Raw genomic sequence first — 24,675 nt, 5'->3', positions numbered from 1 at the left:
CAAATGAAAGCAAGAGAGTTCTCTAAAGCAAGTAACTACCTTCACTACTTACTTTTAACAGTGCCAGGGAAGAGATATAGACTTGTTCTGCTGTGTCCACTGCAGGAGCATCTGTAGGTGGCCCCTAGAAACAAATACATCAATTATTACAAACACACACAGAGAGTTTATGAGTTTAAAATTCAAGTTACATGTGGTATAAACTTGATATTTTTAAAATAGTTTTGAAAAACATGTCAAGTACCCTTTTATTTGGCTATGACACAATCAAAACACATTTGCAAATATCAAACCTGTAGAAAACAGGTAAAACTTAATACTAAGCCAAGGGTCTAATGGACACAAAGTTTAAGTCTTTCGGCAATGCCAATCTACCTTGGCTACAAAATGGCTATAATTTACCAATCAGCCACGCTTGTTACCACAGTGTGTATATGTGAAATGCTGTTGGACTAGCACAATTAACTAAAGCATCAACATCAAACAGCAAATTCTCTGAGCTTCTTGATTTTCAGCTAAAGACAGCATGTATTAATAGATTAAGGCTATGGGATTCCTCTGCAAATTCATCGCTACAGTGGAGGAGAAGGGGAAAGAAGACTTCTAATCCCTGGGTGAAAGAGCTGTGAACAACATCCTCTGCATGTCACCTAATGAAGCTGTTCCCCTCCCCCTATACAACAACAAATTTAACACAATTGCCCCAGGTGTGAACAAACCAGTTGAGACAGGTATATCTGACGTGAAAATACTTCCAAAATCCTAACCACTATCTTTAAAACAAGTATTACTACCAATCTTATTACAGGCTAAGGAAGACACTATGTTTCTCCTCTAAGGATTCTATCTTCTTCCTGAAAGGAAGCAAACTTCTCTTGACTATAACATTCAGCTGCACAAGGTAACTGACATATAGTTCTTACCCTCAAGAGGCCTATAGTCTTATAAATGTGATTCTGCCCCACAATTAGTGCACATAGAAAGCTTCTTGTTTTTTAATATTGAACAATCTAGGAAATTAAAAGGAGATATGACATAATTGCCAGGTCCTGTTTTGCTTAAAGTTCCCTTTCCTTGACAGTAACTCTATTACAAATTAGGTAAACAACATGTTACCTTATCCAAATTGTAAGCTATGTTCTCTCTCCCATTTACACTTTTACATACTGAAAGTAAACAATCGCTTTACATTCCATACTTATAGGTCTATGTGTACCTCGTGCTTTTGTGTGTGTGTTAAATTCTATTACTTTATATTGTTTCAAAAGTTCATAATATTTACTGGAAGCATTAAGTATAAAAGGTTCTAGAATGAGTTCTCTCTAAATAAAATAATTTTGTTTTTTTATTTACTTCTGTTCAAAGTGGTGGGAAAAATCAAATCCCTCAAATTTAATTTTCATGATAAATGCCAGGCAATAAAGTTGGAAACTGACCAAATTCTTCATCTATTATCACCTAATGCAGTTTTATTGCTTATTTTTCAAATAGCTAAGATCTCCTTCAGAATGAAAACTCTGCTAAAGTAAAGTAATATCAGGCCAAAGCATCTTGCTGAAGTCATCATAAAAACCTAATTTTAGTGGTATAATAATTTTACTCATTTCACTTAGAAAGTTAAGAAAGATTAACAAAAAGGTGAGGACAACAATAAATTAGTTGTGATGAGAGGTTTGGGGGAAGTAGTAGTAGCCTTAAAAGGTTAGGATAATAGTAAGATTTCAGTTAAACAGAAGGAATTGATTCTTGTGATCTACTGCATAGCCTGGTGACTATAGTTAATAATAATGTATATTTCAAAATAGTTAAAAGATGACTTCAAATGTTCTCAGCACAAAGAAATGATAAATATCGAGGTGATGGATATGTTAGCCTTATGTGATCATTCCACAACATACATATTTATCAAAACATTACCCCCACCAATATATTTAATTATTTGCCAATTTAAAATAAAATAAAACTAGAAAAATAGGTTAACGAACACTGTATTCATAAAATTATTCCTAGATCCAGAGCAACCTTATACATTGCATATGGAGAAAGAAGTTAAACTGGTATCTTGACTGTAGCTTTAATACAGCCTTTCTCAACTTGCCCGAAAATATTTTTTTTTTTAGAAAAAAAGGGAAATAAAACATCACACCATCACCAAAATGCGTTACTGACAGAATCCAGAAACTATTTCTGCCACCAAAGAAGGAAGAAACACTATTTCGTTTAATATTATATATATAACCAGTACCTAGAAAAGTACCTCAGCCGTAGTAAGAACTTAAGTACTGATTGAAAGAATGAATGAATAAATTAAGGTGCTACTGCAAGCCAATGGAACAGAAAAGAAAAATACCAGCTAGTTACCTTGAGAGACAGGAAGCAAGCCACATGTCAGTGGCCTTTCTTCTAATTCAGAAACATACTAACTCACAATGGATTTTCTTCTGATTCAGAAACATAGTAACAAGAAAGCCATGTACTAAGAGAAGACTATGCAGCTGTTTATTGTATGAGTGCTGTTTTATTTTTGTTTTTTTTAGACAGAGTCTCGCTCTGTCGCCCAGGCTGGAGTGCAATGGCGCAATCTCGGCTCACTGCAACTACCGCCTCCGGGGTTCCAGCATCTCTCCTGTCTCAGCCTCCTGAGGCGCTGAGATTACAAGGGGGACGTCACCAGCCCAGCAAATTTTTTGTATTTTAGTAGGGACGGGGTTTCACCGTGTTGCCCAGGCTGGTCTTGAACTCTTGAGCTCAGGCAATCCACCCACCTTAGTCTCCCAAAGTGTGAGCATTACAGGCGTGAGCCACCGCACCCAGCCATAAGTGCTGTTTTAAAAACAGCAGCCAGTGATACTTACTGCTGCCCCTTTCACTACTGTTGGCAAGAACTAGAAAAGGTTGGTAGTGGTGAAATGATGCCAGAGAGAGAGAGAGAAATCGCATATAATATACTGTCAATGGGACAGATACTAAAGACCTTGGCTAGCAGTGACTAAGGCTGTTGTTTTCCGACATGCTCACCTGTTCAGAATAGCAAAAACCAGGCAACAGAAGAAAACCCCATTAAAGACTCAAAACTGAGCTCAGAGAAGTACGTAAGAACATGAACAGCTGATATGGGGGGAGGGGAGCCAGGGCAGGGCTGGGTAGAGGAGGGTGTGGCCCCTGGCTAGGGCACCACCACCGGGCTTGCGCCCATGGACCTAGGTGAAGACAGGCATTTTTGTTTTCCTGCCCAAATGTTGCATTTCCAAGACAACCCTGGCCTGCCACTCCCCCATCCTGTGTCTATTAAAACTCCAAGACCCAAGCAGTCAAAGACACAAGTGGCTGGACGTTGAGAGGAACAGGACACATCAGCAGAAGAAGACACCGGTGGCTGAACATGAGAGAGGAGCACATCAGCAGAGGAACCACGGATGGCTGGATGTGGAGAGAAACCACCGGGGTAGGAGCAAACCAGCATGCAAGTAGGCCATCAACCAGCAGAATGAAGCAGAGTTGGCCAGGGCAGTCAGAGGACAGCGGCCTGACTCCAGGTGAAAACCATCTCCCTCTGGCTCCCCCATCTGCTGAGCGCTACTTCCACTCAGTAAAACCTTGCATTCATTCTCCAAGCCCACATGTGATCGGATTCTTCCAGTACACCAAGGCAAGAATTCCCAGATACAGAAAGGCCTCTGTCCTTGCAGTAAGGCACGGGGTCTAATTGAGCTGTCTAACACAAGCCACCTATGGATGGCTAAACTAAAAGAGCACCCTGTAACACACACCCACTGGGGCTTCAGCTGTAAACATTCAATCCTAGACACTGCTGGGGGTCAGAGCCCCACAGCCTGCCTGTCTGTATGCTCCCCTAGAGGTGTGAGCAGTGGTGCACTGAAGAAGCGAGCCACATCCCAACTGAACGCCCTGTGAAGGGGACAAGGGAGCTTTTCCCATTTCACAGCTACAGATCAAAGATGACCCAATTAGCTCCCAAGATGAGAAAAATGTGGGGCTGTGGACCATCTAACTACATTATCTTTTGGCAAACACTCCTGGGGGGCAGTATTCTGGTGATTCAAAAAGAAAAGTCACCTAAATATAGGAATCGTGAACAAAATTTTAGAAAACTATTTGACATCAGTAAAATAGAAGTTCCTTATCTTTGAAACGGAAAGCTGAAGGACAGAACAAGATAAAAAGATGAAAAATAATTAAGAATTAAAATCACACTAAGAGAAACAAGGGTAAAAGCATTATAACAAATTTAATTCAGTTACATACAATATAAATTTCTAGATGTCCCAAAATGTACAGTAAAAAGTTAGAGATGAAAACTTTTAGAAATACAATAAAATTAGGGCAGCAGTCCCCAACCTTTTGGTGCCAGGGACCGGTTTCATGGAAGACCACTTTTCGAGTTTTGGGTTGGGAAGGATGGTTTTGAAATGAAACTGTTCCACCTCAGATCATCCGGCATTATAGATGGAGCATGCAACCAAGATCCCTCACATGGGTGTTCAAAATAGGGTTTGTGCTCCTATGAGAATCTAAAGCCACCACTAATCTGACGGGAGGTGGAGCTCAGGCAGTAATGCTCACTTGCCTGCGGCTCACCTCTTGCTGTGTGGCCCGGTTTCTATGGTCACAGACTCATATGGGGACACCTGAATTACAGGACAGACAAGAGCTCAAAGCTAAAAAATACAGTTGTTTCTAAGGATAAAATAAACAGAACAACAAGCAAAGGCAAAGCTGAAGAAAATTTTCTTGAATTAAAAAAAAAAAGTTCACTTTTGGGACCATATGTGAGGCAATAAGCAATGAAAAAAAAACTGTTATCTTGAAAAATCTTAGCTAAATCTCAATTACTTTAAGTAAAAAGGCTAAAACCATATGAGTAGAGAAACCAAACAGCCTGCTGGGAAAAAAATGCAACACAGGTTGACTTTGGATTTATTTGCAACATTAGATGGCAGAAAACAATGAAGCAAATCTTCAAAGTTTTAGGTAAAAAATTGAAAGTAAGAATTTTATATTCAATTTTTTAAAAACATCCAAAGGCCCACAAGTATATTACTAAATATATAAGGGCTCAGAAAATAGGATTTCATATATCTTCCCTGAAAGAGCTTCTTGAATAAAAGATTCACTTGAGCATCCCATTCCTCAAATAAAAATTAAAGGCTAAGAAATGGAAGAGTCATCATATAAAGAAATCTGTTACAACCAATGAATGCAGTTAAAAAGATACAGATACAAATAATGTAATCAGGATCCAAACTCCCCATTATCCAGGTAACTATACAGGCAGGAGGGAGAAATGAAGTACACAATATGCTCTATCTTATATAATAGGAGAAAATACAGATATAAGTGTTGACTTTTATTATTCTAGAAACATAAATTAGTTTTTTGAACAACTTTAAACACTGTAAAAATTAAAAAGCATGTAATCCCAGCTACTCAGGAGACTGAGTGGGAAGATGGCTAAAAACTGAAAGGCTGAGGCTGCAGTGAGTCATGGTTGACCACTGCACTCCAGCCTGGGCAACTGAGTGAGACCCTGTCTCAAAAAATTTTTTAAACTAAAATTAAAACGCTATGTACACATTAGTAAGTCACTGGGGAAGAAAAACCAAACACAATACTGACAGTAAAACAACAGAAGGAAATCAAGAAAGAAGAAAAACAAAAATACCAAGCAACATAAGATAAGATCAAATATATTGGTTATGAAAACATACAAATGGATTAAAGTCCCTTGTTAAAAGATAAAAGCCTCTCATAATGGGTTTAAAATGGAAATTCATGTGTATGCTGCTTACAAGTAACAATTAATACAAAAAGACTGAACAAAATTTGTCAATGAGATACCAACATTTTTTGTTTAAAAGAAGCCACAATGGCTACCAGTTCACTCACCTTACCTTTCTTCAGTGGTGTATTACATTAATATTTCCCACTATTAAATCATCTTTGTACTTCTAGATTAATTGTTCATGTTTTCTTTACTATTTGTTCATTGATTTTTTTTTCTCGTAAGTGAGACTGCTCTGGCATTTTTTGTGTGTGAAAATTGCCAGGTTTTGATATCATTATATTAGTTACAAAACAAACTGAAAAATTTACAAGTTTCCCAATTACAAAGTTTTCCATTTTCTATGTTCCAATACAATGTATGTGAATAAAAAATCTATCCATGTTTTTCAATTTTGGAAGTGTTCATTATTAAAACATTTGGCTTTGAGGCTGTTCTGTGGCTAAGTGTTATAACCTTTTCAGTTGTATTGATAAATTCAGGTTATCTATATCTTGAGGCCAGATGAACTATTATAGTATTGCAGAAAGCTTCATTTCATTTAGATTTCAAAGTTATCACCATAGAATTGAACATATTCTATTTTAATTTTTCATTTTTTCTTAGTACTGGAAGCATTTAAAACTAAATTTCCTTCCCTCTATCATGTTATACTACCACCCAGATGGATTAAAGAGTTACATGTTTTTTTAAAAAATTAAAGTGTAACAAATGCTATGCCAAAAATATTGGTGAATGTCTATTTGATCTGGGTGAAGAAGCACATTTTAGGTACAAACCCAACTGAACAAATAAAGGAACATAAAATTGCCAACATAATCTAAATTTCTAAATACTTAAAGAATTTAAAACAAAACACCCTGAAAAAATAGTTTTCCCATTTATGACTAAAAGTTAGTACACAAGCAAATTAAAAATACTAAAACCATAATGGAAACACGGGCAAAGAATAATAAAGACACTAATTACATCAGAAAACGTGATGAAATAAATATGAAGGCCAGGCGCCATGGCTCATGCCTATAATCCTAGCATTTTGGGAGGCCAAGGCGGGCAGATCATGAGGTCAGGAGATGGAGACCATCCTGGCTAACATGGTGGAACCCTGTCTCTACTAAAAATACAAAAAATTAGCCAGGCATGGTGGCATGTACTTGTAATCCCAACTACTCAGGAGGGTGAGGCAGGAGAATCGCTTGAACCCAGGAGGCAGAGGTTGCAGTGAGCTAACACCACTGCACTCCAGCCTGGGTAACAGAGTGAGACTCTGAGGGAGTGGAGGGGAAGGGGGGGGGGAGGGGAGGGGAGAAATATGAAAAATGTTCAAGCTCCCTAGTTGATCTTCTTTAATTAAAGAAGTGCCAATTAACACATTAAGATATTGTGGGGGTTTGTTTGTCTACCAAACAAGCTTTACAAAGCCCAATTTTAGAAAAGGTATAATAAAAGAAACGCTATCAGCATTGTTGATGGGAATGTAAAATGGGATAGTCTATCAGAAAAGCAACTGGGCAATGTATATCGAGAGCCTTTCAACTGCACGAACTTTTTGACCTACTTTTTCACTCCTAGACATTATTTGAGTAAATAAGCAGAGATGTTTGCAGAAACCAGAGTGTTCATGATAGTTCTTTTAATAAGGCAAATAAACCTAGGAACTTAACCTATAATTAAAGAATATTGTTGAAAGTCTCCTTCTCTGAGATATCTGATGACTCTAGCCATTTTAACCAGTAATATAACCTTAAGTTAAAAGAACTCTAACCTACTCCTACACTGAATATTTTAATTTACAATCTTGAAGGAACCCTCCTCTAACTTGAAAAAGGTGATGTTATAGACAGAAGGGAACCTCATACACTGTTGGTGGGAACATAAGTGGATATGGCCATTATGGAAACAGTATGGAAGTTCACCAAAAAATTAAAGCAGAACTACCATATGACCAGCAATTCCTCTTTTGGATACCCAAAGGAAATGAAATCAACACCATACAAAGATATCTGCAGTCTCTTGCTCACTGCAGCATTACTCACAATAGCCAAGATGTGGAAACAATCTAAGTGTCTGTTAATGGACGAATTGATAAAGAAACTGTGATGCGCACACACACACACACACACACACATATACACACATACACACACAAATGGAGTATTATTCAACCATAAAAGAAAACCCTGCCATTTGTGACAACATGGGTGAACGTCAAAAGCATTGTGCTAAATGAAATAAGCAAGACCGAGAAAAACACATACTTCGTGTATACGTGCAATCTAAAAAAGTTGAACTCATAGAAACTGAGAGTAGAATGGTGGTTACCATTAGCCAGGGGTGTGGGGAAAAGGGGAGATGTGGGTTGAAGGGTACAAACTTCATTATAAGATGAATAAATTCTGAGGATCGAATGAAGTGACACATGTAAACTAACTTGATTGTGATAATCACATCATTAAATACATGTATATCGAATCACCACATTGTATACCTTAAGATCATATAATTTTGTCAATTATACCTCAACAAACCTGGGGAGGAAAAAAAAAAAAGCTAAGAGAAAGGAGCCTGGCTACCAAGTACATTCACATGGAGGCAGATTTCTCTCCTTTCTTGGAGGCTACAAAAACAAGAGGTAAATTACAGATTAACCCATGCAACAACCAGCTAGGCTTATGTTTACAAATGCAAAGTATTTTAGGCACTGAAGGATACAGCTTTTTTTGGGCAAGTCTTGGCTCTTTAGAGATTCCACTTCAGAGAGTTATTCACTCTCAAAATCTGAGCTACCCAGGACAGGAATGTGACTTCAAATCATGCATGATATATAGGAAATGTTCAAAAGAACTTGATAAAGTCTGGGAAACAGAAGATCCAAGGTACAAAACACCTCTCTTTAAAATCTGAAAAGCTGTCAGATAGACAAAGTTTAGACTAACAGTTCTCAAAGTGTAGTCTCTGAACCCTTCACAGTCAGCATCGCCTGTGAACTGGTTAGCAATGCACATTCTTACTGAATCAGAAACTCTGGAAGCAGAGCCCAGACATGTGGGTTTTTAAAAAGCCCTCCAGGTGATTATGATGCTAAAGTGTGTGAACTACTGATTCAGACTACATTTTATGCAGAACTATGAGCTAATTGGAAGAAGCTATAGGACAGTGAATTTGGGTTCAGTTTAAGAAAAATTTTGGGCCAGGCATGGTGGCTCACACCTGTAATCCCAGCACTTTGGGAGGCCAAGGCGGGCGGATCACAAGGTCAGGAGACGGAGACCATCCTGGCTAACACGGTGAAACCTCGTCTCTACTAAAAATACAAAAAAATTAGCCAGGCGTGGTGGCGGGTGCCTGTAGTCCTAGCTACTCAGGAGGCTGAGGCAGGAGAATGGCATGAACCTGGGAGGCGGAGCTTGCAGTTAGCTGAGATTGCGCCACTGCACTCCAGCCTGGGCAACAGAGCAAGACTCCGTCTCAAAAAAAAAAAAAGAAACCACAAACACACACACACACACACACACACACACACACACACACACACAAATTTTGTATTGGTCCAAACTATCTAAAGAAGAGTTTAAGTTAATAAGCTACCCATATATTTGGAGTTAATCAAACACAGGTGTTCAAATTGGTAAAAGTATTACAGAAAAAGCTTACATATTCAATGACTGATTAAATCAGATGATTTTTTTGGGAGGCCGAGGGGGGCGCGGATCATGAGGTCAGGAGATCGAGACTATCCTGGCCAACATGGTGAAACCCTGTCTCTACTAAAAATACAAAAATTAGCTGGGTGTGGTGGTGCATGCCTGTAACCCCACCTACTTGGGAGGTTGAGGCACGAGAATCACTTGAACCCAGGAGGCAGAGGTTGCAGTGAGCTGAGATCGTGCCACTGCACTACAGCCTGGTGACAGAGAAAGACTCCATCTCAAAAAAAAAAAAAAAAAAAAAAAAAAAAAAATTACATAATTTTTAAAGGTTCCTTCCTAATTTACTATGATCACATTCTTTCCCAAGGAAGAAATCTCAAATTCGAGGCCTTCAAAATTCAAACTCAACCATGTTTCTCTACAAACTAACTTGCCAACTTATTCTAATTAATATATTGAGTCTCAAACTATGAATCTAGGCAAAATTTTTGTTCACTTTCTCCTTCAGTCCTTATATTCAATATATCACCAAGTTTCATCAATTATTTGTTATTCTGCAGTGTGGGCAGAGATTTTTTAAATATTCATTTTTGAGAAATGAGTGGCAAGAAAATAACATCCAAAGAGTTCACTCCTAGGCAAGTAAGTTTGGAATATACTGTGTATCCACCCTAACCCCCAAAATTTGTTGTATATTAGAATAGGGCTGGGCACAGTAGCTCACGCTTGCAATCCCAGCACTTTGGGAGGCTAAGGCGGGTGGATCACCTGAGGTCAGGAGTTCGAAACCAGCCTGGCCAACATGGCGAAACCCCACCTCTACTGAAAATACAAAAATTAGCCACGCATGGTGGCAGGTGCCTGTAATCCCAGCTACTCAGAGGTTGAGGCAGGAGAATCGCTTGAACACAGGAGGCAGAGGTTGCAGTGAGCCAAAATCATGCCACTGCACTCCAGCCTTGGTGACAGAGTGGGTGAAAAAAACAAAAAACAAAAAACAATATGAAAGGCTCAGCCAGGCATAGTGACACACGCCTGTAGTCCCAGCTACTTGGGAGGCTGAGGTGGAGGATCACTTGAGTCCAGGTCAAGGCTGCAGTGAGCCATGATCTCACCACTGCACTCCAGTCTGGGACACAGTGAGGCCTTGTCTCAAAAAAAAAAAAAAAAAAAAAAATATATATATATATATACACACACACACATATATACACACACACACACATATACACACACACACACACATATATATGTGTGTTACAGGGTGTAATAAAAGCTGTTTATCTTTGTTTAACCTTAAGTTTTCTAAATCATTCCATGAGCCACATAGTCCTATCAGAGAAAATCTGGAATTTTTCAGGCTCTGGAAAAACAGTCCTATCAGAGAAAATCTGGAATTTTTCAGGCTCTGGAAAAACACACTTTTTTTTTTTTTTCCAAATGTGTGATAGATACCAATCCCAGACTACAAATAATACTTGTGCTGCCACAAACTGCGTGGTTAAACAAAAGCTTCGATAAGCTTGTGAGGTAGTCAAAATATGCATCAACATATATCACAAGGCTTAAAAGTATTATAATCAGAGCTAAAATGCAACTTCTGACACTAGTAATATACTTTCCAATAGAGTATGCCATCCCATTTTCAGATGCCCCAATCTACTTTTATTCTGGGAGCTTAGTTCACTTTCATTGTTTATAATTTTAGAAGTTTCTGCCTCCTGGAGCCATTTCCTATTAAAGAAAATGGAAAGAAAACTTGAGATGTCCTTCCTACTGAAAAGTAGTTAGTATGCTCACTGAGAACAGGGAACACTTCAGTGTCTCCCCATATTTCCTGAAGTCTAGATGGGCACAGTGGGCTATAGAGAGCAAAATGCACTATACACTGTATAGATACTAATATAAAAATTAATATGCCTTTTTCCAAGTCCAATTAAAAAACAGTCTTTGCCCTAAAAAAATAACTTTTTATTAAAAGCTATGGGAAATTTAAGTCACACAAAGCATTTGAGACTTTTTAAAAGTCATGGCATACAAATGATAGAAAAATAAAAAGCAGGCAAGCACAGTTCTCAAATATATTACCAGTCCAAAGAATTAAATTATGGATGCATATATATAAGAATATAAAATTATATTCTTAGTATTAATGTATTTTAAAGAACTGAGTAGGGCCAGGCACGGTGGCTCACACCTATAATCCCAAAATTTGTTGTATATTAGAATAGGGCTGGGCGCAGTAGCTCACACCTATAATCCCAGCACTTTGGGAGGCCAAGGCTGGAGGATCACTTGAGCCCAGCAGCTGAAGACCACCCTGGGAAACATAGTTAGACAGCATTGCCACAAAATTTTTTTTAAAGATTAGCCAGGCATGGTGGTGTGTGCCTGTATTCCCAGCTACTCAGAAGGTTAAGGTGGAAAGATTGCTTCAGGTCAGGAGGTTGGGGCTGTAGCGAGCTGTGATTGTGTCACTGCACATTCCAGCCTGGGCAACACAACAAGGCCCTGTCTTCAGAAAAAGAACTGAATAAACAACAAAAATAAGACACTAATTCCTTGTAGAAACAGAAGTCTCAAATATGAAGGATTTTCAAGATACTTCATGTGCTAGATGGCTATGCCCTGAGCAAATATAGATATTGAGGTATGGCTCTATTTTTTTTTTTTTGAGACAGAGTCTCACCCTCTCGCCCAGGCTGGAGTGCAATGGCACAATTTTGGCTCACTGCAACCTCTGCCTCCCGGATTCAAGTGACTCTTCTGCCTCATCCTCCCAAGTAGCTGGGATTACAGGCACGTGCCACCAAGCCCGGCTAATTTTTGGTATCTTTAGTAGACACGGGGTCTCACCATGTTGGCCAGACTGGTCTCAAACTCTTGATCTCATGATCTGCCTGCCTCAGCCTCCGAAAGTGTTGGGATTACAGGCATAAGCCACCGTGCCTGGCCAGACTCTGTTTTAAATATGAAAAAACTTAAGGGGAAAAACGTATGAGTCAAGAGTTTCAGTGAGGGGAAATGTCGAGTAGGAGTGGTCAGGTTAATGAGGACGTAAGGGGCAGAGACACAAAGTTTCAGGATTGGGAGGAGCTACCTAGTGGAAAGGAGACAGCGCATGGTTTTTATCCCTCACCCACAAGTAAGTTTCCAAGTCCCTCTACCCCAATGCTTATGTCTCATATTTCCAATCCTAGACTTCAATGAAAAACTAAAGACTTCACAAGTAGAAACTGTTAACATGTTTTCTCAAGTTAGACTTAAGTTGTAACTATTGCATTGTTAGTTTATATTTACATTCAACTAAAATGGACTAAGTGATCACATGAGGACAAATTATACATGTCTTATTTATAGGACTAAAAAAGACCAGAATAAATTTACAGAGTATCAATCACTTCAATCATCTTTTATTTATTGAGAAATTATTATGTTTAAGAAAGTCAGTGAAATGCTAGGTAAAGTGAGGTTAAAAAAATTATATAATGATATAAACCAAATGAAAACCTGGCCTCCAAATACTTTTTGAATTTTTAAAATTGGCTTAGGCTGCTACTACTATAAAAAACAGTAATGGAAAAAAAAAAGTCTTTTTTCTGGTGCTTAATCAAGAGCATAGTTCTAAAATTATCAGCTTATGTAGTATGTGAACTAGTCAAGTTAACTTTGTTGACCTTATAACAACTATTTCACCACCATTTTTAAAAAAAGAACAGAAGTCATTTATTGGAGATTGAATGTGATGTAACTTAAACTTCAAGGTCACTTAATAACAACTATTAGAATAAACCAAGGCACCAGTATAACTAAAGAGGTACTTAAGCTATATAAATAGTCTGTCTTTCACACAATGCCACTATAAAATAAGCACACACATCACTGACAATAGAAAAGTAAATAAGAAACATCTGAACATTCTGCAACTTCACAGTCCGCTGCTAAAACTTAAATGAATGTTACCACTTGAAACTTGGAATATGATTTATAGTTACATACTTCTGTAAAAAATATGAAACTAAAATGCACATCTCCCTTGTAAAAATAAGGAATTGAAATAATTACTTTTGCTATATAAATCCTCAATACTAAATTCCTACAAGCAACTTTGAAATCACTTAAGTAATTCTGACTCTTGAAAATAAGTTTGTTATAAAAAGGGGGAAAATTCACACCTTTAAACAGACTAAAACTGTAAGTCAGTGATCTAACAGAACTGTAGGGTAAAGAGCTGAGCACAAGCAGTGTGATCAGCCTTTATTCATTCATGAAAATCTAAGCAACCAGTGATATAAAACCTGTTATTAATTCCGCAAAGGCAAACAAACCTCAGTACAATGAGTTTTGATCTGCCACATTTAGTAAGACAGATATTATCATCCAGGTTTACAAATTTTAAATGTGGTTAAATTAACTGAGGCATGAGGTGGATTTTTTTTTCCATTTGGAAGACTAAACTCCGATCTAGTATAAAAACCTGTGACTTTTACATGGGTAGCCCTTGTTGACTAAGTGCTAAAAAAAAAAAAAAAAAGGCATTTGCCATTATAACAGCATAAAAACTAACGCCTCAAAGTGTTACCTACTCAGGCCTTTTAACAAATTTGTTAACACTATTAGTTCTATTACTCCACCTTTCTCTTAGTGTGAACTGGTATCAATTATTTAGCCAATTGTATTATGTTATTAAAATACCTGCTGATTAAACATGAACTAAAGTGTCACTTAAAAGAAATGTAAAATAAATAGCATCACTGAACTGCAACATTCCAAAAATATCTAAAAATATAAATTTATCTCGGGAAATCACATTAAACATTTCAAAAATTTGTAAAAAAAAAAAAAAAAAACAGGAGTTTGAATATTTAAATATTACATATGGCTTATTTTTATAATGGCTATTTAAAAGTACATATTTAGTCCTGTGTTTTAAAATTATTTTTAAAAGTCCGTTAAAATATATGCTTTATATCAAAAAAGAAAATAGGCTTTAGGAACAAATGAAGGTGATTATATGTTTTAAAACAAAACCTGAACATATAATTTATTGAGTTGATGGAAAATAATTCTTAATTTTATGGTACCTAATATAACCCTCAACAAATTTTGTCATAAAATCAAAAATTTTGATGAAACCACTACATTGTTTCCTCAATTAAAAATTCTTTAAAAAAAAAAAACAACACAAGTGAATTCAAACACATACAAATAACTACCATTGTATTGTTTATCTCTTACCCAGCAAGGTAAGAAACAACCTTTTAATACTTTAATTTTGTGAGTATTAAACAACTAGTGTGAAAAACAAGCTGCATGTAAACTATTTCTACTGCATGAGCTTCAATGACTAGCTAAGGCAACCTGTTATAGGAGGTGTTAATTGGCAATAGGAGTACAAGTCAGAAGCATGTTCCCCATCGTCCTAACCCAGCAAGGCTAGGTCATTAAAGTGGAAATGAATTCTTTCATGTCGACTTAACCCTTTCAATGCATGATTTCAGCTGTTTGCTTTCAATTAATTTAAAAAACTTGTTACTTTTTAGAGTTAAAAAAAAAAAATGTTCCAAAAAAAAGATTCTTTGGCTGACAGTTCCAATGACTATATTATTCAGAAGAGAAGAACAGAGCAAGTTAATTGTAATGTAATACTGCAATCTCCCCTCCGAAAAACATATAAACTAATTGTATTTGCTTGTTTTAACACTGAAAAGAAGATAGAGGAGATAGTGTTTAGAAATAGCTCAGAACAATTTAATCACATAGGGTTTCCATTTACATTTCTGTTTGCGGATCCAACAACTGTCCCATTAATCATCTTAACCTTGGGATAGAGTAGTAGTAATTTTTTATTCCCATAATGTCTATACAAGAATCCTCAATATAAAAGTGTTTTAAAACATAAACGAGTTAATACACCTTTCTAATTATGTTTTATTATTCTGATAAGGTGCATAATCACAGCATAGCCTGATGACTGGTTGCCAAAAAAAGCCCAAATTCCTTTTATGGCATGATCTCAGAGGTTTCCAGATGGTGCATTAATTCTTTAAAAGAAAAAAAGAAAGACAAAAAGAAGGAAAGAAAATAAGAATGGAAATGTCAAAATAATGATGCATTGCTTTTGAAATGCTACATTTATAAATACTAATATCTCCATATATTTTAAGGATTATAGAAATTTAAAATAAAATGCAATTATATAATATTACAAATATTACAAATAAAAACATACATATACTGCATCTTTCATCTGAGTAATCCTGAAAGTACTGACTTTAGTAAAAACTCAGAATATCAGAGTAAGAATTAAACATTAGAAAACATACCTAACACTATGTACCTTGTATAATACATAAATAAATAATTGCCAACATAACAACAGAGACATAATTTCATCCACTGCTGAAATATACCTAGGTTCTTGAGTAACTTTAACCAACGACATAGTTCTTTATTAAAAATCTGATTAGCAAGAGACAAGAAAACAATGGGAAATATAATCGTTCAAGGATGTCAAACAATGAGAAGTATACTATATTCCTATACCATACTCTATATCCCTTTCCTACCTCACCCACCTGCTCTCAAATTTTCTAATTATTTAACAAATTCGGTTCCTGCCTCTCTGAAAAGTTTCTTTTCCTAGGCCTACTGAGTTCCTCTAATATAGCACACCTAAGTTTGGTGGCCCTGCAGCCAGTATTTTGAGAATATAAAAACTGCAGCAAGAAACAGGCAGTGGGTGAAGCAATGTACTAGCAGGGGAGAGGGGTAAATGACACCATTATCTAGTTATAAGAGACCCCATCAAAGTAACATAGGGGCTGTCAGCCCAGTGCACAATGCCTAACTGATATTTCTTTCCCTTTAAGACCACCCTTAGTACTCACTTTGAAACAATTCTCACCTATTTAAAAAACATGTGTGTATACTCCATAAATAAATATACCCACTATCAACCCACAAAAACTAAAAACAAAAAGTGTCTATGTGTCTGTGAAATATACCATGAGCACCAATCACTTTAGAGATCTATGAAATCTGTCTCATCAGAATAGGAAATGGCTGTCTCCCACTTTGGGTAACAATCACTATGCTCCATTGCAATGAGAAAGGACCAAGCACAATGCTCAACTACCTTTGTTATAAAAAAGCATCATTCAGCAGCCTGGGCAACATGACGAAACCCAGTCTCTACAAAAAACTACAAATATTAGCCAGGTGTGGTGGCTCAAATCTGTAGTTCTAGCCACTTGGAGGGCTAAGGTGGGAGGATCATTTGAGCCTGGGAGGTGGAGGCTGCAGTGAGCCAAAACTGTGCTGCTGCACTCTAGCCTGGGCAACAGAGTGATACTCTGTCTCCACCAACCCCCCACCACCTGACACACATACAAAAAGGCAGCATCATTCATGGAGACCAGTTCAAACTTCAGAAACCAGAAAATATAAACATTTAAGATTGGCAAAAACATACTGTCTTTTATAACTGGAAAGAGGGGCCCAGAATCAAGCAGAACGTGAATGTCTCATAACAGAACACTGAGGTATCAGAATTGTTCCACAAAAGACTGCAACTGGCTTTAGAGTTCTTATAGTGCCAGTGGCCTTTTTGAAAATACTGTTCAGCTATGGTACTATTTATGTATTTAAATTACAAAACATGTAAAAATAAATAAAAAATAAATTAAGTGGTTATTTTGGGAAGCACCCATAATTCATAATTCATTAACTAGACCATCTTCTAAATTATACTATGCAAAGCCATGTATGAAATGTTACACAGAGAGAGACATACAAAGAATCTACGTTTTTATTTATTCACTCAACAACTAGACTTGACAGCCCACGTACCATGTACTAGCTACACACAAGTAGGAAAGTCCTCGCCCTAAAAAGGCTTACAAAGTAGAGGGCAGGGAAGAAAGAGAAGAACCATAACTGCAATATAGAATAAGTACCAAAATAGATGCATAAATAGGGAACAAACACATAAGTGATAGCAATCTATTTGATAAAATCTTCCTTTATGCTAAGAATTAAGGAATATATAGACCTTTTCCAAGTAAGAAAAGGGGGAGGCGAAAAAGGCATTCTGGGAAGATAAAAATGACACATTGAAAGGCACAGAGACATAAAACACAGTACCACTCAAAGTTTTTTAAACAATAAAATGGGCTAACTAAAGCATGGATTTCTAATTAGTCAAACATGAGTGAATACTGTTTAAATTTCAATGGTTGTTTTTCTGAGGATGTGACTTTTCAAACAAGTAGGGTCATCTTTAAAGGAGACATGCTCTTCCTTATCCATACTTTTGGCTTTATGAAAAATATTCAGCACTTAAGAATATAAATCATTTTGGAGTTCCCTGACATGCCTAAAATAAATACACAGTTATAAGACAGTATTTGAAGGATAAGATGATATATTTTCCACACAAAATATTAAGTCTTAAGGACTCAAGATTTCACTATTATGATATAGAGCATCTTTTAGTTTACAGAATTTGTATAAATGTTACATCTGACTCATAGTCTTAAAGCCAGATTATTTCTCTTTAATATACAGTTCTCAGAACAAAATATTCCTTTAATAAATAATATTATAAACAGCTGATTATCTGACATCCAAGCAATGGACACCAATGGATGAGAAGACACGGAGTTCAAGACTGGGGGATTAGCTGGATCACTGATCAAAGGAGCTGAAGGTTAAGTGGATGCTACAGTGATCAGCTGTTAGAGCCACTAAGCAGCCATAAAAGCTGGGCCCTGGAGGTGTTAACACGGAATACAAATAACCTTTCTGTTTGTGTGTATCTTGCTTTACATTTTTCAAATATAATTACATTTTGCTTTATTTCTCAAATGTTATTTTACCTCATCTAATGAAAGAAGAGAAAGACAAAGAAACAATACAAGAAAAAGAAAGCAACCTACAGAAGACAGGGAATCCAAAAAAATGGGTGAATGTGGGCATGAATATCCGAAAAAAAGGAAGAAAAAAAGACTTGGGAAACTGGGTGGCAGATACTATGACATGCACTGGGTATATGATGCTAGATGTGGTCCTAGTCCTTAAAATGTAACATAGGAGACAGAAAATACACAGTATACATAAAAATTAATACTTGATTGTAACCCGGTGTAGTTTATTATTTTAGTGGCAAAATAAAAGGAAAGAGAGTAAGTCTTGGGAATATAATAAAAGCAAGGCCCTATTTCAAAGAGCCTCCTCAGAAAGCAAATAAGCAGTGAATGTAAGCCAGAGGTTCTTAACTGTATTTATAGCTCAGAATTACAAGGAGAGCTTAAAAAATTCTGATACCTGGGCCTACCCTCAGAGATTCTGATTTAATTGCTATGGATTGAGGCTCAGGAATCTTTTTTTATTTAGCTCCCCAAGTTATTCTAAATCAAGGATATAAATAACGAAGTTATTTATATCAAGGTTGAAAACCACTGATATAAACTTACAAAATAAGAATTTCATTATTGTGAGGTTAATGAAATGGCTACAGTTAGTTTGCCCAGCCAGTTGTCTAGGAATTTCAGAGGTCTAGAGCCAATCACCAAATGCATCAAATTCTGAATTACTACAACATTTATTATAATTTCAATTTAGTGAGATACAGAGGTTTACAAATTATCACAGAAATATGAAGTAGAGAGATTTATCAGGCTAGAGACATCACATGCACTAATTGCTGCTCTCCATGAAATATTTTTGGTTACTCTCTCAGGCACGTTAATAGGACTGCACTTCCCTGACCTCTTGAGGTCAGGTATGAACATGTGACTCGCTTCAGCCAAGGAAATGTAAGCAGAGTGGCCGGTGTCACTTTCAATCAAAGCTTTTTAAGGAGTCAGTGTTCAACGATAGTGCTGTGTCAGCTTGAGTCCCACAGTAATGATACCACGGAACAGAGCACCCAGACGACCCACGTAGACATATAGTATGAGTGAAAAAGAAACCTTTCTGGTTTTAAACCATTCAGATTTGGAGGTTGTTCCTGAAACATAATCAACCTTTCCTAACTAGCACACCACAGAAGACTTCCAGGGGAAAGAGGAGGGTAAGGGATCATTTAAGTAGTTTAGAAAGAAAGTAGTAAATACATTAAATACACAATGGGGTTAAAGGGCTTTCCTTTACAGAGAACACCTTACAAAAAGTAATATTATAATGGATAAGCAGAATGGTATGGGAAACTTGAGGACTTATAGAGTATAATATGGCTAGTTTGAGATATGAGAAGGTCAGAGTAAAAGATGAATGTAGAAAGAGACAAATCATGAGGACAGAAATTCTAGATAGTAGATCAACTCATAAAAGGGCCAAAGGGGCCATTCTGTGATACTACGCCGCAACTTTCTTTCTGCCCTAGTATAAGCTAAGTGATAAGGCCACTTTCACCAGCAACAATGACACACGACCATACAAATCATTTTAGAAAGCTCCCAGATGATCCTGATCACGCCCAAAAGGGATAGGTGGCCCTCTCTTCCCCATCCCCTTTTCCCATCCCCCTTCACTACACTTTGGCCTGAAGACCATAATTTTTATCCTAAACTGAAAATGACTGAGGTCTCATTAAGGATATTTAAACAAATAAATAAAGTAATAAGTTCCACATTTTAAAAAGAATTATAGAATTTCTGGTGGTGGGAAGATTTACTAAGGAAGACTGGACAAAGGAGGGCACAGACAGGATTATAGAAAGGCTGAAATAAGCAGAGGCAATGACGAGAATAAACATTTGAAGCACGGTACAATACTTGGAGACTAATTACACTTGGGGGAAATGGAGAAGTACAATATGATTGCAAGTTTTGCCTTAGGCAGCAGAGTAAATATCAATACCATTAACCAAGATATGGAATACCTTCAGGCCATATCCAAAATCTCCAAAATCTAATTGCTTCTAACTATACCTGCATTACAGCAATCTAGTGATTAACTATAAATGTATTTATGTGAACATGAAATCCACTTATTCCTCATTTTAGTTTGTTTTTACTCTTATTGGAAATGATCTGAGATCTCCTCTCCTTCCTGCTACCTTCATTAATCAAGACACAACATTACAAAGTTCAAAGTTAAGTCAACACAACTATAATAACATTTTATCTGTCTGTCTGCAAATGGCTGGTTAGGCCCTGCCCAAAATGGAACGGTTTAAGACTATTCAAAACCATTACAACAGTCAGTTATTCACTCAAAATTAAACATCATCACATCTAGTTTTAGGACTAGTTAACTTCCTTCTTGGTATAAATTACTGAAGTTCTTCATCCTCAAATAGGATTGCTGGATACATGATATTGAGTTAAATTTGAATTTCATATATATAATATTTTTATTAAGTACATCCCAGGCAGTATTGGGACACACTTACATTAAAACTTAATGATTACTTATCTGAAATTCAAATTTAACTGGGCATCCAGTATTTTCATTTGCCAAATCTGGCAACCCTATCCCCAAGTACTTTCTATTCTAAGTTCCTTACACATTTTATTTGTTCTGCCTAGCTTACTTAAGCCAAAGGCAACTTTATATTACTAAACATACCAACATTTCTTTAAAAATGTTACCACGTATTTGTCTTTAAATAAGCATACTTTTAAGACTTAAGTACCCTCACCAAATGGACATTCCCAGTTCCCTCTTATGAAAAGAATACAAATTAAATCTATATCTCAATGTTATACATATCGTATTTTTAATCTTGTTGGAAATCAATATCAACTTTGAAGTATCTTCTCTCTCCAAATGCTAACATAATTATTCATTAACCAACAAATACATCTTTTACTTCAGGCAAGAAAACATTCACAGTTTAGACCACACCTTGCAAGCCCTGCTGGTCTCTCCAACTCCACCCTGCTGGTCTGGCTCACAGAAGACTCTCCTCCCTCCTCTAAGCAGCGCACCTCAGCTGCCCTACATATTCTCTGCTACAGCTCTTCTCCTCATCATGTCATTAAGTCTCCATTAATTCAAACACTCTGTAAGGGTTTGGCATTCACTTATTTGTAACTTCACACAGGATCTAGGTCACTGCTCCACAGATTACATCTGTTACCTGATCGAACATCTTAATAGAAAAGTCAAAAAGTTTAGAGAAGGGTACTGAAATAATTGAAAGAACTCCACACTAGGAAAGACTACCAAACACACACAAAAAAGATGCTCAATAAATAACTCTTCAATCTCTTTATAAATAAATGCAGTTTTAGCTTTTATTTTTGACTCACTATCTCACCCACAAACATGCCAAGCAGGCATTCTGATGCCTCTGTGAGCCAGGCATACATGAAAATGCCAAAGGCAATCCTTTGCCTGTGTGGTCTCCATTAAGAAATTTAGATCCTTTCTCTAGGAAGAGTAAGTATATCCAAAAGGCAAAATAAATGAGAGGCTAAAGGGAAACTATTAGGATTTGACGCATACTTATAAAACAAGAGACTGTGGCTACTACATTGGTGCAAAAGTTAATTGCAGGTTTTGCCATTACTCTCAATATCAAAATTTGCAGTGAATTTTGTACCAACCTATAGTAAACCAATTTGGCAGTGGACTGAGCAAAAGGGTCATTTACTCAGAAAGCTGATCTGTCTTGGGCCTAAGATAGAAAGATTCCTCTCTGGGAGTGAGAGGCCAATGAACCAGGTACGTGAGCAGCAGAGAGGAAGAAAGAGCCACGCAACAACTACCTGGAATAGGAACAAATGTTTTTTCTAACCACTGCTATTTACTTTATTTCTTTTAAAATTTATTATGAAATACTTAAGAAATACAGAAAGGTCTAATGAATAATATAATAAGCTCACTATACCCAGCCTATGAAATAAAACATCACTAAAGTAGCTGGGTTGAAGCTCCTGTATCCTTTTCCCTGACTGACTGCGTCCTTACTCCATACCCTCAGATGTCACCACTCTTCTAATCTTCGTGATCATACATTTCTTTATACCTTTACTACATAAGTATACACACATAACATACAGTATCATTTTGCATATATTAAAATTGTACATAAAAACAATTGTATAGAATTATTCCTCTATGTGCTTTTTCATTAGTATGAACTAATCATGTTAATAGGTGAGGATTATTCATTTTTCAATACTTTACAAAATTCTACTGTTAAGTACAATTATGTACACATTCTCCTACTGATAGATAGTTGGGCCATTTTCAATTTCCTGAAATTATAAACTAGGGATCTCCAAACTACAACCTATCAGCAAACCAGCTGACTGTTTTTTAAAGTGAAATTTTACTGGAACATGGCCAGGTCCATTCATTTTTGTAATATATATGGCTACTTTAGCACTACAATGGCAGAATGAGTAGTTTGTAACAGATATACGGTACAGGAGTCTAAAATATTTACTATCTAGCCCTTTAAAGAAAAGATTATCAACCCCTCTTATAAGCAATGCTGTTATGAATGTCCCAGTATCCATGTGGGAGACATTCTCTAGGGAATGTAATTAGAAGATTTGCTGGGTTGTAGGTTAGTCAAATCTTCATTGTTAATAGATTCTGCCAAAAGTTTTTCCAAGAGGGTTGTATACTCTCACTAGCTTATACATGTTTATGGAATATTTGTGCTTCTACTAATGTTTGTATCTTTTGCCCATTTTTAAATGGATATCTTTTTCTTACTGATTTGTCAAAGTTCATATAATTGACTAACACCTTGTCAATTATATGTTAGATAAAACTTTCCCAATCCGTAGCTCCGTTTGCTTTTTATGCTTCATGCCTCAGCTGCATCTGAAAAATGAGCACTGTGACAATAAGCAAACTGCAAAGAGTTGTAAAGATTACATGACCTAATAGTCCCAGCTACTCGGGAGGCTGAGGCAGGAGAATGGTGTGAACCTGGGAGGCGGGGCTTGCAGTGAGCTGAGATCCGGCCACTGCACTCCAGCCTGGGCGACAGAGCGAGACTCCGTCTCAAAAAAAAAAAAAAAAGAAGAGTACCCGGCACACAATAAGTGCTCCACAAATATTAGCTGTTTATTTTTTATAGTGTTTTTAGATGAAAATGAACCAATCATCCCTTTATTATTTGTGCTATCTTGTTTAAGAAATCCTGCCCTACATATTCAATTTTAAGTATCCATAAAGTAATATAAATCTAAGCCTCATCTTATTTATTCACTATCTCTGAATGCTAAGAATAGCACTTTCTGTTAATGTGGTATCAATTAACTATTTAATTTGAACAGATTTTCTTAAAATCTCAGCACTACCTTAATACTGATCTCTCTAACATCTGAGTAGAGAGAGAACTCCATCTAGAATATTCCAACACAATTTTTTTCCCATTAAAAAGTAAATAAGCCAGGTGCAGTAGGCTCATGCCTGTAGTCCCAGGTACTCAGGAGACTGAAGCGGGAGGATTCCTTGAGTAGTTTGAGACCAGCCTATTGATATAGCAAGACCTTCTCTCTCAAAAAATAAATAAATAAAAGTAGATAAAAGGGAGATCTGCTTATGTCCAAGATAGATAGAGTAACAGAAACTAAATCTACATTCCCACCTAAAGCAAAGAATAAATAGACAAAATTCTATGAAACAATAGTTTGTAAGACACTGATCAGGCAACAAAGAACAATGATCTCCAAAAATTGGGAAACAAATGAGGTGAGCCTTACTACTGCCCTAGCTTACTGCCTTAAGAGACTTTTTGGACTGCAGTGCAGAGAAACCCAGGCAGAGAACAGTAGACTCTCTGAGTTGAGGTGACAGAGCTGAGATTACTGAGACCAAAACAGCTAGTAATCTGGACACAGTACCACAGAAAAAATAGCTGCAAAGAGAGAAAACCCTAGAGATCTTCACAGGGTCCTCTTTGGGTATTTAGCTTAATAATGATCAGTGCATGTGTGAGGAGTCAATCAGTGCATGGTCTGGGGAAAGAATCACCCAAAAGGATTACAGGGAAGAGTACACCTACCTCCCACACAGCACTGGAAACAGTTCCTGTTCCCACCAGCCAAACTAGAAAATTTCAGAATTCACAAAATTAGAAGAGACAGAAGGGTCTAGCCTCAATAGTAGAAAATAATGACTCCTAAACAAGGCACTGCCCCAGTCTTAACTAGCAAGTGTTAAAAAGCCAAACTACAAAGAATCAAACAGTTTCCAAGTAATTCAACTGCATCCCATAACAAATATCAAGAATATTTCTACGAATAAAAA

General features: G+C 36.7%; 1 protein-coding gene across 2 annotated transcripts in view; it reads right to left on the bottom strand.

Moving 5' to 3' along the window:
• PSMD14 (proteasome 26S subunit, non-ATPase 14) overlaps window positions 1-24,675 on the bottom strand; it is a 109,462-nt gene that overhangs the window by 45,368 nt on the left and 39,419 nt on the right. For both annotated transcript variants that reach the window (XM_073019759.1, XM_038002023.2), the window contains one exon: window positions 53-124. In XM_073019759.1, coding sequence (XP_072875860.1) covers window positions 53-124 — 72 coding nt within the window. The remainder of the gene's footprint in view (window positions 1-52; window positions 125-24,675) is intronic.

This window comes from Chlorocebus sabaeus, chromosome 10, assembly GCF_047675955.1.
Source record: "Chlorocebus sabaeus isolate Y175 chromosome 10, mChlSab1.0.hap1, whole genome shotgun sequence".
NCBI classification, from domain to species: Eukaryota; Metazoa; Chordata; class Mammalia; order Primates; family Cercopithecidae; genus Chlorocebus; species Chlorocebus sabaeus.
The sequence above is the reverse complement of the archived record's forward strand: the minus strand, read 5'-3'. Positions and strand labels throughout refer to the sequence as shown.